This window comes from Columba livia, chromosome 30, assembly GCF_036013475.1.
Source record: "Columba livia isolate bColLiv1 breed racing homer chromosome 30, bColLiv1.pat.W.v2, whole genome shotgun sequence".
Taxonomy (NCBI): domain Eukaryota; kingdom Metazoa; phylum Chordata; class Aves; order Columbiformes; family Columbidae; genus Columba; species Columba livia.
Genome location: NC_088631.1, coordinates 1,018,397 through 1,035,938, shown reverse-complemented (window position 1 = coordinate 1,035,938; position 17,542 = coordinate 1,018,397). Strand labels below are relative to the sequence as shown.

The following is a 17,542-nucleotide window of genomic DNA, read 5'->3' as shown; positions in this document are numbered from 1 at the left end:
AAGGTCACATCGTGACCCCAGTGTCCCCATTTCCAGGGTCAAGGTCACATCGTGACCCCAGTGTCCCCATTTCCAGGGTCAAGGTCACATCGTGACCCCAGTGTCCCCACTTCCAGGGTCAAGGTCACATCCTGACCCCAGTGTCCCCACTTCCAGGGTCAAGGTCACATCCTGACCCCAGTGTCCCCATTTCCAGGGTCAAGGTCACATCCTGACCCCAGTGTCCCCATTTCCAGGGGTCAAGGTCACATCCTGACCCCAGTGTCCCCACTTCCAGGGTCAAGGTCACATCCTGACCCCAGTGTCCCCATTTCCAGGGTCAAGGTCACATCCTGACCCCAGTGTCCCCATTTCCAAGGTCAAGGTCACATCCCGACCCCAGTGTCCCCATTTCCAGGGTCAAGGTCACATCTTGACCCCAGTGTCCCCATTTCCAGGGTCAAGGTCACATCCTGACCCCAGTGTCCCCATTTCCAGGGTCAATTCTGACCCCAGTGTCCCCATTTCCAAGGTCAAGGTCACATCCTGACCCCAGTGTCCCCATTTCCAGGGTCAATTCTGACCCCAGTGTCCCCATTTCCAAGGTCAAGGTCACATCCTGACCCCAGTGTCCCCATTTCCAAGGTCAAGGCCACATCCTGACCCCAGTGTCCCCACTTCCAAGGTCAAGGTCACATCGTGACCCCAGTGTCCCCATTTCCAGGGTCAAGGTCACATCCCGACCCCAGTGTCCCCATTTCCAGGGGTCAAGGTCACATCCTGACCCCAGTGTCCCCATTTCCAGGGTCAAGGTCACATCCCGACCCCAGTGTCCCCATTTCCAGGGTCAAGGTCACATCCTGACCCCAGTGTCCCCTTATTGGAGGACAGGGCCACATTGTGACCCCAGTGTCCCTATTTCCAGGGGTCAAGGCCACATTGTGACCCCAGTGTCCCCATTTCCAGGGGTCAAGGTCACATCCTGACCCCAGTGTCCCCTTATTGGAGGACAGGGCCATATTGTGACCCTGGTGTCCCCATTTCCAAGGTCATTTCCAAGGTCAAGGTCACATTCTGACCCCAGCATCCCCATATTTTAGGACAGAACCCCATTGTGACCCTGATGTCCCCATTTCCAAGGTCAAGGTCACATCCTGACCCCAGTGTCCCCATTTCCAGGGTCAAGGTCACATCCTGACCCCAGTGTCCCCATTTCCAAGGTCAAGGTCACATCCCAACCCCAGTGTCCCCATTTCCAGGGTCAAGGTCACATCCTGACCCCAGTGTCCCCACTTCCAAGGTCAAGGCCACATCCTGACCCCAGTGTCCCCACTTCCAAGGTCAAGGTCACATCCTGACCCCAGTGTCCCCACTTCCAAGGTCAAGGTCACATCCCAACCCCAGTGTCCCCATTTCCAAGGTCAAGGTCACATCCCAACCCCAGTGTCCCCACTTCCAAGGTCAAGGTCACATCCCAACCCCAGTGTCCCCACTTCCAAGGTCAAGGTCACATCCTGACCCCATGTCCCCATTTCCAGGGTCAAGGTCACACCCCCCCGTTCCTTTAAACTTCACCTAAACCCACCCAAATCGTCCCCAAAACCGCGTCCCCGCCCCCTCGGGGACGTCCCCGTCCCCCCATCCCGGGTACCAGAGACTCCCCCCGTGTCATTTCCAGAAGAATTTAATCCATCGTCCCATATTCCCGGGTACAAGAATCACCAGAACGGGCCCCCAAATAATCGGAAATTAAAAACAAAAAAGGGGGAAAAGTGAAATACGAACCGTTAAAATTCCTTCGGAAACGCGGAAGTTTGGGGGTTTTCCAACGAAAAGTGAACGTTCCTCATTTCTACACAAATCTAGAGCTTAAAAAAGTCGAGTCTATGGAACTAGACGAGGAGAAACGGGAAATAAAGAGATAAGGACGCGAGGGGGCGGAGCTTAACGGCCCCGCGAACCCGCGGGAATCGGCCGGAATTGCACGGGAATTTTCTAGGAATATTCTGGAAATTGCCCGGGAAATTTGTCTGGGAATTTTCTAGGAATTTCATGGAAATTTTTCATGAATTTTCCAGGAATTTTCTAGGAATATTCTGGAAATTTCCCGGGAAATTTTTCTGGAATTTTCCCCAAGAAGTTCGCAGGAATTTTCTGAGAATTTCCCAGAAACTTTCTAGAAATTTCCCGGGAATTTTTCTAGAAATTTCCCAGAAATTTTCTAGGAATATTCTGGAAATTGACCAGGAAATTTTTCTGGGAATTTTCTAGGAATTTCATGGGAATTTTTCATGAATTTCCCGGGAATTTTCTAGGAATATTCTGGAAATTTCCCGGGAAATTTTTCTGGAATTTTCCCGAGAAGTTCGCAGGAATTTTCTGAGAATTTCCCAGAAACGTTCTAGAAATTTCCCAGGAATTCTTCTAGAAATTTGCCAGAAATTTTCTAGGAATATGCTGGAAATTTCCCGGGAAATTTTCCTGGAATTTTCCCGAGAAGTTCGCAGGAATTTTCTGAGAATTTCCCAGAAACTTTCTAGAAATTTCCCGGGAATTTTTCTAGAAATTTCCCAGAAATTTTCTAGGAATATTCTGGAAATTTCCCGGGAAATTTTTCTGGAATTTTCCCAATAATTTCACGGGAATTTTCTGAGAATTTCCCAGAAACTTTCTAGAAATTTCCCAGGAATTTTCCTAGAAATTTGCCAGAAATTTTCTAGGAATATTCTGGAAATTTCCCGGGAAATTTTCCTGGAATTTTCCCGAGAAGTTCGCAGGAATTTTCTGAGAATTTCCCAGAAACGTTCTAGAAATTTCCCAGGAATTCTTCTAGAAATTTCCCAGAAATTTTCTAGGAATATTCTGGAAATTGACCAGGAAATTTGTCTGGGAATTTTCTAGGAATTTCATGGGAATTTTTCATGATTTTCCCAGGAATTTTCTAGGAATATTCTGGAAATTTCCCGGGAAATTTTTCTGGAATTTTCCCGAGAAGTTCGCAGGAATTTTCTGAGAATTTCCCAGAAACTTTCTAGAAATTTCCCGGGAATTTTTCTAGAAATTTGCCAGAAATTTTCTAGGAATATTCTGGAAATTGACCAGGAAATTTTTCTGGGAATTTTCTAGGAATTTCATGGGAATTTTTCATGAATTTTCCGGGAATTTTCTAGGAATATTCTGGAAATTTCCCGGGAAATTTTTCTGGAATTTTCCCGAGAAGTTCGCAGGAATTTTCTGAGAATTTCCCAGAAACGTTCTAGAAATTTCCCGGGAATTTGTCTAGAAATTTGCCAGAAATTTTCTAGGAATATTCTGGAAATTTCCCAGGGATTTCTCGGGAATTTTTCCAGAATTTTCCCAGGAATTTTCTAGGGATTTTCACAGGATATTTTTTCTCATAATTGCCCAGGAATTTCCCAGAGATTTTCTAGGAATTTTCTGGATATTTCCCAGGATTTTGGGGGGAATTTTCTAGAAATTTCCCAGGTATTTTGGGGGGAATTTTTCTAGGAATTTTCTGTGAATTTCCCAGAAGTTTTCTAGGAGTTTTCTCCCAGGTTTTTTTTCTAGAAATTTCCTGGGAATTTTCTGTGAATTTCCCAGAAATTTTGGGGGAATATTCTGGAAATTTCCCAGGAATTTATCGGGATTTTTTCCAGAATTTTCCCAGGAATTCTTCTGATAATTTCCCGGGAATTTCCCAGAAATTTTCTAGGAATTTTCTGGAAATTTCACAGATATTTTGGGGGAATTTTCTGGAAATTTTCCAGGAATTTTTCTAGGAATTTTCTGTGAATTTCCCAGAAATTTTCTGGGAATATTCTGGAAATTTCCCAGGAATTTTGCGGCAGTTTTTCCAGAATTCTCCCAGGATTTTTCCCAGGAATTCTTCTGATAATTTCCCAGGAATTTCCCAGAAATTTTCTAGGAATTTTCCAGAAATTTCCCAGGATTTTGGGGGGGAATTTTCTGGAAATTTCCCAGGAATTTGGGGGAAATTTTTCTACAAATTTTCTGTGAATTTCCCAGAAATTTTCTAGGAATATTCTGGAAATTTCCCAGGAATTTGGGGGAATTATTCTGGAAATTTCCTAGGAATTATCTAGGAATTTCCCAATATTTTTTTCTGATAATTTCTCAAGAATTTCCCAGAAATTTTCTCGGAATATTCCAGAAATTTCCCAGGATTTCGGGGGGAATTTTTCTAGGAATTTTCTGTGCATTTCCCAGAAATTTTCTAGGAATATTCTGGAAATTTCCCAGGAATTTTTCTGGAAATTTCCCAAGAATTATCTAGGAATTTCCCAATATTTTTTTCTGGAAATTTCCTGGGAATTTCCCAAAATTTTTTGAGGCATTTTCCCACGAATTTCCTGGAAATTTCCCAAAAATTTTTCAGGAACTTTCCCAGGAATTTTCTAGAAATTTTCCGGGAATTTCCCGGGAACTTCCTGAGAACTTCCTGTGAATTTCCCAGGAATTTTCTAGGAATTTCCCAGGAATTTTCTGGAAATTTCCCAGAATTTTTTTAGGAATTTTCTAGAAATTTTCCAAGCCCTTCCCAGGAATTTCCCGGAAATTTCCCCGTCCCACCGGAGCTCTTTCACCGTCTCCGGCGCAATTGGAGGCGAATCGGCCGCGGGGGGGAAATCGCTGAATCCGGTGCGATTGGTTTTGCCGCGGTGGAAAAGCGACAACAAACCGGCGGCTCTTTTGGTGCGGGAAAAGGGGATTTTGGGCAACATGCAACCCCGGAACCGAGCGATTCCGACACCTACGCGAGACTAAATTCCATCGTCGCCTATGGAAAAAACAACCAAAAAATCGAATATACATTAATCTAAGGGTCATATACAAAATCCACAGAGTTTTCCCCGGCGGTTTCGCCCCCGTCGCCGCCGGTGAAGGCGACACCGTTTGTTCTTTGGGTTCCAAAAACAGGGTGCGAGGAGCGATCCCCGGTGGGATCCGTGTAGTGCTGGGGTTGCCCCCCCCCCCCCACCACCATGACCAAATTTGGGGTAAAAAGGGGGCAAAACGCAGCGATTTCCGCCCCCTTTTTCCCCCCAAACGCAAGGAACGGCGGGGAGGAGGTTTCGGCGGCGCCGTTACTGAGCCTCGGCGAGGGGAGGGGGCGGCTCGGGCGCCGGGGGAGCTTCACCCCCCCCGAGCAACGGATCCGTTTTGGCAAAATTCATTTCGAGGATGTGGTGCTGGAGGTGCCGGACCCACTGCTCCTGGATGGACAACGGGCCCTGGAATTCCATCTCGCAAAACCTGCGGAGAAACGAGGTTTCAGCGCCGGGATCGCCGCGTTTTGAACCACGGGGTGGTGTGGAATCGGGGGGGAAAACGGGCGATTCGGGATGGATGTTGTTCCCTACCTGCACTTGAGGGTGTAGATGTTCCCCACGAACTTGACCAGGGAGGTTTGGGGGGGTCGCGGGACCAGGGAGGGCACGGGGCGCACGCGGGGCGGGGGCGGCTGCCGCGGCTCCTCCAGCTTGGGGGGGAATTCGGCGCCGTCCTTGTCGCGGCGCAGCGGGGGGTCCAGGGAACGGGGCTGGCGCCGCTCGAACTCTGCGGGGGGAGAAATGGGGGGTTACATTGGGGTGGGTTGAATTGGGATGGGGGGTTTAATTGGGGTGGGGGGATAGATTGGGGTGGAGGGGTTAGATTAAGGTGGGGGGATTAGATTGAGGTGGAGGGATTAGATGGGGGGGGATTAGATGGGGGGGGATTAGATTGGGGGAGTTAATTGGGGTGAGGGGTTAGATTGGGGTGGAGGGGTGAGATTAAGGTGGGGGGATTAGATTGGGGGGGGATTAGATTGGGGGGGTTAGATTGGGGGGGGTTTAATTGGGGTGGGGGGTTAGATTAAGGTGGGGGGATTAGATTTGGGGGGGGGGATTAGATTGGGGGGGTTAGATTGGGGGGGGTTAGATTGGGATGGGGGTTTAATTGGGGTGGAGGGCTTAGATTAAGGTGGGGGGATTAGATTGGGGGGGGATTAGATTGGTGGGGTTAGATTGGGGTGGGGGGTTTAATTGGGGTGGGTTTAATTGGGATGGGGGGTTTAATTGGGATGGGGGGTTTAATTGGGGTGGGGGGTTAGATTAAGGTGGGGGGATTAGATTGAGGGGGGGGATTAGATTGGGGGGGTTAGATTGGGGGGGGTTAGATTGGGGGGAGGGTTTAATTGGGGTGGGGGGTTAGATTGGGGTGGAGGGGTTAGATTAAGGTGGGGGGATTAGATTGAGGGGGGATTAGATTGGGGGGTTAGATTGGGGGGGTTAATTGGGGTGGGGGGTTAGATTGGGGTGGAGGGGTGAGATTAAGGTGGGGGGATTAGATTGGGGGGGGATTAGATTGGGAGGGGTTTAATTGGGGTGGGCGGTTAGAATGGGGTGGAGGGGTTAGATTAAGGTGGGGGATTAGATTGAGGGGGGGGATTAGATTGGGGGGGGTTTAGATTGGGGGGGGTTAGATTGGGGTGGGGGTTTAATTAGGGTGAGGGGTTTAATTGGGGTGAAGGGTTAGATTAGGGTGGGGGGTTATATTGGGGTGGGGGGGTTAGACCAGACTGGGGGAGTTTAGACCAGGGTGAGGAGGTTTAGACCGGGCTTGGGGGCTTTAGACCGGGCTCGGGGGGGGGGGGTTAGACCAGGCTGGGGGAGTTTAGACCAGGGTGAGGGGGTTTAGACCGGGCTTGGGGGCTTTAGACCGGGCTCAGGGGGTGGGGGGCTTAGACCAGGTTGGGGGAGTTTAGACCAGGGTGAGGGGGTTTAGACTGGGCTTGGGGGCTTTAGATCAGGCTGGGAGGTCTTAGACAGGGGTGTGGGGGTTTAAATGGGGCTGGGGGGGTTTAGACCAGGGTGAGGGTGTTTAAATGAGGATGAGGGGGTTTAGACAGGGCTGGGGGGGTGTTAGACCAGGTTGGGAGAGTTTAGACCAGGCTGGGGGGTGGTTTAGACCAGGGTGAGGGGGTTTAGACCAGGCTGGGGGGTTTAGACCAGGGTGAGAGGGTTTAGACCAGGGTGAGAGGGTTTAGACCAGGGTGAGAGGGTTTAGACCAGGGTGAGGGGGTTTAGACCAGGGTGAGGGGGTTTAGACCAGGCTGGGGTGTTTAGACCAGGGTGAGGGGGTTTAGACCAGGGTGAGGGGGTTTAGACCAGGCTGGGGGGTTTAGACCAGGGTGAGAGGGTTTAGACCAGGGTGAGAGGGTTTAGACCAGGGTGAGAGGGTTTAGACCAGGGTGAGGGGGTTTAGACCAGGGTGAGGGGGTTTAGACCAGGGTGAGAGGGTTTAGACCAGGGTGAGAGGGTTTAGACCAGGGTGAGGGGGTTTAGACCAGGGTGAGGGGGTTTAGACCAGGCTGGGGGGTTTAGACCAGGGTGAGAGGGTTTAGACCAGGGTGAGAGGGTTTAGACCAGGGTGAGGGGGTTTAGACCAGGGTGAGGGGGTTTAGACCAGGGTGAGGGGGTTTAGACCAGGGTGAGAGGGTTTAGACCAGGGTGAGAGGGTTTAGACCAGGGTGAGGGGGTTTAGACCAGGGTGAGAGGGTTTAGACCAGAATGGGGGTCTTTAGTTCCCCGGACTCACTGCTGATGTTGGATCGTTGATGCTCCTCCAGCTTCACCAGCGACAGGGGGGACGTGACCAGGGGCCTCTCGGCGCCGCTCCCCCCGTCCAGCAGCTTCCCGGCGTCGCCGTGCGCCAAATCTCCCGGCAAACCCTTCCCCAGCAGCGCCACGGCGCCGCCCTGGAGCCCCAGCGGCACCCGGCGAGCGCCGCCGGCGTGCGCCGAGTTACGGAACTTCTTGGTGAAGGGCCGACCCCCCTGGATGTAACTCCGGTAGGCGCCGGCTTTTTGCGGGCGGTGCCGGATCCACTCGCTCAGCGTCTCGATGGGGGAACCGTTGACGCACCACTCGGTGACGCCGAATTGCCGCAGGTGGGCCCGCGCGTGGCTGGCCAGGGCTTTGCGGTTCTCGAAGTAGAGGCCGCAGAGTTCGCAACAGGCTTCGGTGGCTGCGGGGGGGACAAAAAATACATGGGGGTGAGCGGGGAGACGTTTCCCCCCACCCCAGCCTGGTCTAAACCCCCCCACGCTGGTCCAAGACCCCCAGCCTGGTCTAAACCCCCCTCACCCTGGTCTAAACACCCTCACCTTGGTCTAACCCCCCCCCCCAGCCCCATCTAAACCCCCAAAGCCCTGCCTAAGCCCCCCCAGCCTGGTCTAAAGCCCCCCAGCCTGGTCTAATCCCCCCCAGCCTGGTTTAAACCCCCCCAGCCCCGTCTAAGCCCCCCCAGCCTGGTCTAAAGCCCCCCAGCCTGGTCTAAGCCCCCCCAGCCCCGTCTAAACCCCCACACCCCTGCCTAAGCCCCCCCAGCCTGGTCTAAAGCCCCCCCAGCCTGGTCTAATCCCCCCCCAGCCTGGTCTAATCCCCCCCCAGCCTGGTCTAAAGCCCCCCAGCCTGGTCTAAAGCCCCCCAGCCTGGTCTAAGCCCCCCCAACCTGGTCTAAAGCCCCCCAGCCAGGTCTAAGCCCCCCCCAGCCTGGTCTAAAGCCCCCCCAGCCTGGTTTAAACCCTCCCAGCCCCGTCTAAGCCCCCCCAGCCCCGTCTAAGCCCCCACCCCCCTGCCTAAGCCCCCCCAGCCTGGTCTAAAGCCCCCCAGCCTGGTCTAAAGCCCCCAGCCAGGTCTAAGCCCCCCAGCCTGGTTTAAACCCTCCCAGCCTGGTCTAAGCCCTCCAGCCAGGTCTAAGCCCCCCAGCCTGGTCTAAACCCCCCAGCCTGGTTTAAACCCTCCTAGCCTGGTCTAAGCCCCCACACCCCCTGCCTAATCCCCCCACACCCCTGCCTAATCCCCCCACACCCCTGCCTAATCCCCCCACACCCCTGCCTAATCCCCCCCCAGCCTGGTCTAATCCCCCCCCAGGCCTGGTCTAATCCCCCCCCAGCCTGGTCTAAAGCCCCCCAGCCTGGTCTAAAGCCCCCCAGCCTGGTCTAAAGCCCCCCCAACCTGGTCTAAAGCCCCCCAGCCAGGTCTAAGCCCCCCAGCCTGGTCTAAGCCCCCCAGGATGGTCTAAACCCCCCAGCCAGGTCTAAGTCCCCAGGCTGGTCTAAACCCCTCAGCCTGGTTTAAACCCTCCCAGTCTGGTCTAAGACCCCCCCAGCCCCGTCTAAGCCCCCAACCCCCTGCCTAAGCCCCCCCAGCCTGGTCTAAGCTCCCCAGCCTGGTTTAAACCCTCCCAGCCCCGTCTAAGCCCCCCCAGCCCCGTCTAAGCCCCCACCCCCCTGCCTAAGCCCCCCCAGCCTGGTCTAAAGCCCCCCAGCCTGGTCTAATCCCCCCCCCAGCCTGGTCTAAAGCCCCCCCAGCCTGGTCTAAAGCCCCCCCAGCCTGGTCTAAAGCCCCCCAGCCTGGTCTAATCCCCCCCCCAGCCTGGTCTAAAGCCCCCCCCAGCCTGGTCTAAGCCCCCCCCAGCCTGGTCTAAAGCCCCCCAGCCTGGTCTAAAGCCCCCCAGCCTGGTCTAAAGCCCCCCAGCCTGGTCTAAGCCCCCCAGGATGGTCTAAACCCCCCAGCCTGGTCTAAGCACCCCCCAGGCTGGTCTAAACCCCCCAGCCTGGTTTAAACCCTCCCAGCCTGGTCTAAGCCCCCCCAGCCCCGTCTAAACCCCCACACCCCCGCCTAAGCCCCCCCAGCCTGGTCTAAGCCCCCCCAGCCTGGTCTAAGCCCCCCAACCTGGTCTAAAGCCCCCCAACCTGGTCTAAAGCCCCCCAGCCAGGTCTAAGCCCCCCAGCCAGGTCTAAGCCCCCCAGCCTGGTCTAAAGCCCCCCAGCCTGGTCTAAAGCCCCCCAGCCTGGTCTAAAGCCCCCCAGCCTGGTCTAAGCCCCCCCAGCCTGGTCTAAGCCCCCCCAGCCTGGTCTAAAGCCCCCCAAGCCAGGTCTAAGCCCCCAGGCTGGTCTCAACCCCCCAGCCTGGTTTAAACCCTCCCAGCCTGGTCTAACCCCCCCACCCTGATCTACCCCCCCACCCCAAACTACCCACCCTAATTACACCCCCCCCCATTAAACCCCTCAACCCAATCTAACCCCCCACTCCAATTAACCCCCCCCAGACCTATCTAACCCCTCCCCCCTAATTAAACCCTCCAATCTTATCTAACCCTCCACCCCAATTTAATCCCACCCCCCCTCAAAATTCTACAAAATCTACAAATTGTGCAAATTCTCCTCATTTTCCAGCTCCCCGGGTTGGGGGGGTCTGGCTTGGGGAGGCCGCTCCATAAACCAAAGAGATTTGGCTCAAGGGGAAATGACACCCCCAAATCTCCGCTTGGTGTCACCCCAGGGGGTGACACCGCGTTCCCCCCCCCCCCAGTTTGGTCCCCCACTCACACGTGTGCGCGTGTTTCTCGTGCGCGGCCTTGGCCTTGAAGGGCAACTCGCTCTGGACGAACGCCTTGTGCTTCACGTCGCCGGGAGGCCCCAACCGATCGTCCGGCAGCGGCCGTTTGGCCGATAACGGCGTCAGGAAGCCGCCCGTGGCTTTGGCGCTCAACGGCAGCAACGTGATGTCCCGGCCGAGCGAGGCGGCGCCGGGACCCGGTTTGCCCGGTCGCCCGCTTAGCGCGGGTAAACCGAGACCCTGCAGGAGTTTGCCGGGGGATTTGGGCTCCGGCCCGTCATCCCCGATGGATTTGGGGGGTTCGATGGCGGCGGGGTGCGGTTCTTTCTTGATAACGCACGGTTTGGTTTTCTTTTTGAGGATCTCGCGCAGGGTGTCGATGGGGGAGCCGTTGACCGACCACTCGGTCACCCCCATCTGGCGCAGGTGGGAGCGCGCGTGGCTCGACAAACCTTTGCGGTTCTCGAAGTATTCGCCGCAGAACTCGCAGCGGATGTCGCGCACCGGGTCGGCTCGGGAGGCTGCGGGGACAAAACGGCGGCTTTGACGCCCCCCTGGGTGCTCAAAACCCCCAAAACCGCGATCCATGGATGATGATGAGGCTTCCCAAGACCCCCGTGTCCCCATCCTGGTGTAAAACCACGACCCATGGAAGCCAACACAGCTCCCCCACACCCCCGTGTCGCCATCCCGGTGCAAAACCACGACCCACAGATGATGATGTGGCTTCCCAAGACCCCCATGTCCCCATTCCGGTACAAAACCACGACCCATAGAAGACGACGTGGCTCCCCCAGCCCCCTGTGTCTCCATCCCGGTGCAAAACCACGACCCATGGAATCCAACACAGCCCCCTCAGACCCCCGTGTCCCCATCCCGGTGCAAAACCACGACCCACAGATGATGATGTGGCTCCCCAAGTGCCCTGTGTTCCCACTGTGGTACAAACCATGACCCATGGAATCCAACACAGCTCCCCCAAACCCCCGTGTCCCCATCCCGGTGCAAAACCACGACCCACAGATGATGATGCAGCTCACCCAAGCCCCCGTGTCCCCATCCCGGTGCAAAACCACAACCCATGGAAGGTGATGCGGCTCCCCCAGTCCCCCGTGTCCCCATCCCAGTGCAAAACCACAACCCATAGAAGACGACATGGCTCCCTCAGATCCTGTGTCCCCATCCCAGTGTGAAACCACGACCCACAGATGACAATGCAGCTCACCCAGTCCCCCGTGTCCCCATCCTGGTGCAAACCATCACCCATGGAAGCCAACACAGCTCCCCCAGCCCACCGTGTCCCCATCCCGGTGCAAAACCACGACCCATAGAAGACGACGTGGCTCCCCCAGCCCCCCGTGTCTCCATCCCGGTGCAAACCACGACCCATGGAATCCAACACAGCCCCCTCAGACCCCCATGTGCCCATCCCAGTGCAAAACCACGACCCACGGATGACGACGTGGCTCCCCCAGCCCCCCATGTCCCCTTCCTGGTGCAAAACCACGACCCATAGAAGAAGACATGGCTCCCCCAGCCCCCTGTATCCCAATCCCAGTGTGAAACCACGACCCACAGATGATGATGTGACTCCCCAAGACCCTCGTGACCCCATCGTGGTGCAAACCATGACCCATGGAAGCCAACACAGCTCCCCCAAACCCCCATGTCCCCATCCCGGTGCAAAACCACGACCCATATTAGACGACATAGCTCCCTCAGATCCTGTGTCCCCATCCCAGTGTGAAACCACGACCCACAGATGATGATGTGGCTTCCCAAGACCCCCATGTCCCCATTCTGGTGTAAAACCACGAACCATGGAAGCGAACACAGCTCCCCCAGCCCCCCGTGTCCCCATCCCGGTGCAAAACCACGACCCACAGATGATGATGTGGCTCCCCCAGTCCCCCGTGTCCCCATCCTGGTGCAAAACCACGACCCACAGAAGACGACATGGCTCCCTCAGATCCCGTGTCCCCATCCCAGTGTGAAACCACGACCCACAGATGATGATGTGACTCCCCAAGACCCTCGTGTCCCCATCGTGGTGCAAACCATGACCAATGGAAGCCAACACAGCTCCCCCAGCCCACCGTGTCCCCATCCCGATGCAAAACCACGACCCACAGACAGTGATGTGGCTCCCCAAGTCCCCTGTGTTCCCACTGTGGTACAAACCACGACCCATGGAAGCCAACACAGCTCCCCCAGCCCCCCGTGTCCCCATCCCAGTGCAAAAACATGATTCATGGATGACGAGGCTCCCCCAGCCCCCCGTGTCCCCATCCGGGTGCAAAACCACAACCCACAGATGACAATGCAGCTCACTCAGCCCCCCGTGTCCCCATCGTGGTGCAAACCATGACCCATGGAAGCCAACACAGCCCCCTCAGACCCCCATGTGCCCATCCCAGTGCAAAACCACGACCCATGGAAGCCAACACAGCTCCCCCAGTCCCCCGTGTCCCCATCCCGGTGCAAAACCACGACCCACAGATGATGATGTGGCTTCCCAAGACCCCCGTGTCCCCATCCCAGTGCAAAACCACGACCCACAGATGATGATGTGGCTTCCCAAGACCCCCGTGTCCCCATCCCGGTGCAAAACCACGACCCATAGAAGACGACATGGCTCCCTCAGATCCTGTGTCCCCATCCCGGTGTGAAACCACGACCCACAGATGACAATGCAGCTCACCCAGTCCCCCGTGTCCCCATCCTGGTGCAAACCATGACCCACAGATGATGATGTGGCTTCCCAAGACCCCCGTGTCCCCATCCCGGTGCAAAACCACGACCCACAGATGATGATGTGGCTTCCCAAGACCCCCGTGTCCCCATCCCGGTGCAAAACCACGACCCACAGATGATGATGTGGCTTCCCAAGACCCCCGTGTCCCCATCCCGGTGCAAAACCACGACCCATAGAAGACGACGTGGCTCCCCCAGCCCCCTGTGTCTCCATCCCGGTGCAAACCATGACCCATGGAATCCAACACAGCCCCCTCAGACCCCCGTGTCCCCATCCCAGCGCAAAACCACAACCCACAGATGATGATGTGGCTCCCCCAGCCCCCCGTGTCCCCATCCTGGTGCAAAACCACGACCCACAGAAGACGATGCGGCTCCCCCAGCCCCCGTGTCCCCATCCAGTGCCACCCAGCGACTCACAGAGGTTGAGGGGCGACATGTCGTCCCGGGGGGCCCAGGCAGGGTCCGAGGGGTGCAGCTCCCCGTGGAGTCCTCCCGCCAGCATCTCCCGCTTGATTTCCATCCGCAGCTGATCTTGTTTGAGTTTCTTCTGCAAGGAGGGAGGAGAAAGGCCTGGAAACATCTTGCGGGCGGTGGGAGGTGGGGACGAGGTAGGAGAAGCCCCCACGGGGCTGCCGGGTGGCTGGACCTTCTTGCCGAGGGCGGGGATGTGAATGTCGCCGGCGCCGCGCGGTTCCAAAGGTCCCATGAGGGTCTTGGCCATGGACTTGGGAGCTGGGGGGTTGTGCTGGGTGCGGCGTTTGAGGATCTCGCGCAGGGTGTCGATGGGGGAGCCGTTGACGTACCACTCGGTCACCCCCATCTGGCGCAGGTGGGAGCGCGCGTGGCTCGACAAACCTTTGCGGTTCTCGAAGTATTCGCCGCAGAACTCGCAGCGGATGTCGCGCACCGGCTCCGACCCCGAGGCTGCGGAGAGAGGGTGAGAACAGAGAGATCGGCGGCGGTCGGACAGACGGACGCGGTCGGACAGACGGACGCGGCCGGAGCCGGTCGCTGGACGCGCGGATGGGGAAGAGGATGAGGAAGACGACGCGGGAAGGGGTTTCACCACCAAAAACCCGCGTGGAGGGGAAACCAGCGGCACCGGGTGGGAAGGGGAAACTGAGGCACGACCCCACTGGGAACCGGAAGACCCCACCCGTGCGGCAAAGGAGCCTCAGCGGGGTGATTTGGGGGATGTTGGCGCAGGTGGGACGTGGCCAGGCGCTCCCAGCACCGCGCGGCAGCCCCGACGGTGACAGAACCGAGCGGGGCGGCCTGAGCGAGAATTTCCAAGCAAATCGGATTTTGGGCGCTGCCGGAGTGACCGCGGCAAGGGATACGGAGCGGGGGCAGCGGCACCGCGGCACGGCCACGGCTTCTTGGTTGGTGAAGGGGAAAGAGGAGATCGGCCAGATGCTCGTGCTGTGGTTTGGGATCCGTCGGCTGGTTCCTCATGCCGTGGTTTGGGATCTATCGGCCAGATCCTCATGCCGTGGTTTGGGATCTATCGGCCAGATCCTCGTGCCGTGGTTTGGGATCTATCGGCCAGATCCTCATGCCGTGGTTTGGGATCTATCGGCCAGATCCTCGTGCCGTGGTTTGGGATCTATCGGCCAGATCCTCGTGCCGTGGTTTGGGATCTATCGGCCAGATCCTCATGCCGTGGTTTGGGATCTATCGGCCAGATCCTCGTGCCGTGGTTTGGGATCTGTCGGTCAGATCCTCGTGCTGCGGTTTGGGATCTATCGGCCAGATCCTCACGCCGTGGTTTGGGATCCATTGGCCAGATCCTCATGCTGTGGTTTGGGGTCTGTCGGCCAGATCCTCGTGCCGCGGTTTGGGATCTGTCGGTCAGACCCTTGAGCTGCGGTTTGGGATCCATCGGCTGGTTCCTCATGCCGCGGTTTGGGATCCATTGGCCAGATCCTCATGCTGTGGTTTGGGGTCTGTCGGTCAGATCCTTGAGCCGCGGTTTGGGGTCTGTCGACCAGTTCCCCATGCCGCGGTTTGGGATCCATTGGCCAGATCCTTGAGCCATGGTTTGGGATCTGTTGGCTGGTTCCTCGTGCTGCAGTTTGGGATCCATCAGCCAGATCCTCGTGCCGTGGTTTGGGATCCATCAGCCAGATCCTCGTGCCGTGGTTTGGGATCTGTCGGCCAGATCCTCGTGCCGCGGTTTGGGATCTGTCGGTCAGACCCTTGAGCTGCGGTTTGGGATCCATCGGCTGGTTCCTCGTGCCGTGGTTTGGGATCTGTTGGTCAGATCCTTGAGCTGCGGTTTGGGATCTATCGGCTGGTTCCTCGTGCCGTGGTTTGGAATCTGTCAGTCAGATCCTTGAGCTGTGGTTTGGGATCTATCGGCCAGATCCTCGTGCCGCGGTTTGGGATCTATTGGCCAGATCCTCATGCCGTGGTTTGGGATCTGTCAGTCAGATCCTTGAGCTGCGGTTTGGGATCTGTCGGCCGGTTCCTCATGCCGCGGTTTGGGATCCATTGGCCAGATCCTCGTGCCGTGGTTTGGGATCTGTCAGTCAGATCCTCGTGCCGCGGTTTGGGATCCATTGGCCAGATCCTCATGCCGTGGTTTGGGATCTGTCAGTCAGATCCTTGAGCCGCGGTTTGGGATCCATTGGCCAGATCCTCATGCCGTGGTTTGGGGTCTGTCGGTCAGATCCTTGAGCCGCGGTTTGGGATCTGTCGACCAGTTCCCCATGCCGCGGTTTGGGATCCATCAGCCAGACCCTCGTGCCGCGGTTTGGGATCTGTCGGCCAGATCCTTGAGCCGCGGTTCGGGATCCACTGGCTAGATCCTTCAGCTGCGCTTTGGGACCCGTCGGCCGGTTCCTCACGCCGCCGTTTGGGATCCATCAACCAGATCCTCGTGCTGCAGTTTGGGATCCACCAGCGCTCATCTGCTCCTACAGCTTCATTAGCAGGCAGCCCTAACGACCAGTAATCGCGGCAGCGGCTCCGAGATGAGCACAAAGTGTTTTCTTGCCCCTGCTCCCAGCATTTAAGGAGCTGCGAGGACGCCCCGGCGCCGAACGCAGCGTCTCCCTTCTCCGGTGGAGAACCGGCACCGGTTTTACCACCCCGGCGTTTTCCAGCTTGGGAAGATTGAAGCAGCGGCGATTTCACCGCCTGATGGCTCCAAAACCCTCGTTGGGGCAGAAAACCCCCGGCGGTGACACAATAAACCACCGATGGAGCTTGGGGACGACAAGGGACGCGGTGGGGACGGCGTCGGGGTCCCCAGGGCTGCGATGGGGCCTCGCCGAGGCGGCGGGGACCGGCCAAACCCGCCGTTTTGGTGCAGAGGGAAGGGGGAAGAGACACGAAGGGCTCATGGGGGTGGAAAATCAGTGAAAAGCGATGGGGCGGCGCGTGTTCCCCCGGTTACCGAACGCCGCGAGAAGCCGCCGAAGGGCAAATAGCAAAAAGCACAGAAACTCACTTAAATTGAGGGGTCCTTCCTCGTCCTGCGGCCACTGCGCCTTCGGGGAGCTCTGCAAAGGGCTCAAGGGCAGCTTGGAGCTCTTCTCCTCGGGGTTTTTAGGCGACGGGGACCCCGAAAGAGCCGCCGGCACCTTCTTGATGCCGGGAGAAGCCGGGCGGGCGAGGGTTTTGGCGAAGCCGGGCGGGGATTTAATGGCTTTGTTGAGGGGAGCGTCGGGCGGGCGTTCGGCGAGCGGCAGCAGCGGCGCGCGGGCGGCGGAGGCGTCTTTGGGGGGTTTTTTGGTGAGCGGGGGGGCGGCGCCGGGCCCACCGCTGTTGGGTTTGTGCTTCATGAGCTCGTAGAGGAGGTCGATGGGGGCGCCGCTGCTCTCGGACTCGGCCACGCCGAGCTGGCGCAGGTGGGAGCGCGCGTGGCTGGACAGGCCCTTGCGCGTCTCGAAACAGGCGCCGCACACCTCGCACGTCGTCAGGCTCGGGGCTGCGGGAGCCAAAGGGCAAAGGGTTAGGAGAGAGAAATGGGGGTTTTGGAAGGGAAAATGTGATGGAGAGACCAAAAAAATGGGGAAGAGGTGAAGGAAAATGAGGTTTTAAAGGGAAGTTTTCAAAGAGGCGTCAAAAGAGAAATTTTAAAAATAAAGAGAAAGGAATTTAAAGAGAAAGGAATTTAAAGAGAAAGGAATTTAAAGAGAAATGAATTTAAAGAGAAAGGAATTTAAAGAGAAAGGAATTCAAAGAGAAATATAACAAGGGCAAGTGTAGAGTGTTGATGTGGGCAGGAACAAGCCCGGGGTGCAGTGTGAGTTGGGGAATGAGCTGTTGGAGAGCAGCGTAGGGGAAAGGGAGCTGGGGGTGCTGGGGACAGCAGGGGGACCATGAGCCAGCACTGGGCCCTTGTGGCCAGGAAGCCAATGGGACCTGGGGGGGTTAGAAGGGGGTGGTCA

The 17,542-nt window shown here is 56.8% G+C and overlaps 1 protein-coding gene across 3 annotated transcripts in view; it reads right to left on the bottom strand.

Moving 5' to 3' along the window:
* Positions 1-1,647: 1,647 nt before the first annotated feature.
* Positions 1,648-17,542, bottom strand: part of WIZ (WIZ zinc finger) — a 61,518-nt gene continuing 45,623 nt past the window's right edge. For 2 of the 3 annotated variants that reach the window (XM_065043944.1, XM_065043945.1), the window contains exons 7-12: positions 16,600-17,079; positions 13,563-14,069; positions 10,379-10,909; positions 7,582-8,010; positions 5,364-5,559; positions 1,648-5,256 (exon numbers count right to left, since the gene is read on the bottom strand). In XM_065043944.1, coding sequence (XP_064900016.1) covers positions 5,088-5,256; positions 5,364-5,559; positions 7,582-8,010; positions 10,379-10,909; positions 13,563-14,069; positions 16,600-17,079 — 2,312 coding nt within the window. In that variant the 3' untranslated portion in view covers positions 1,648-5,087. The remainder of the gene's footprint in view (positions 5,257-5,363; positions 5,560-7,581; positions 8,011-10,378; positions 10,910-13,562; positions 14,070-16,599; positions 17,080-17,542) is intronic. The other variant, XM_065043946.1, reaches the window with a different exon arrangement.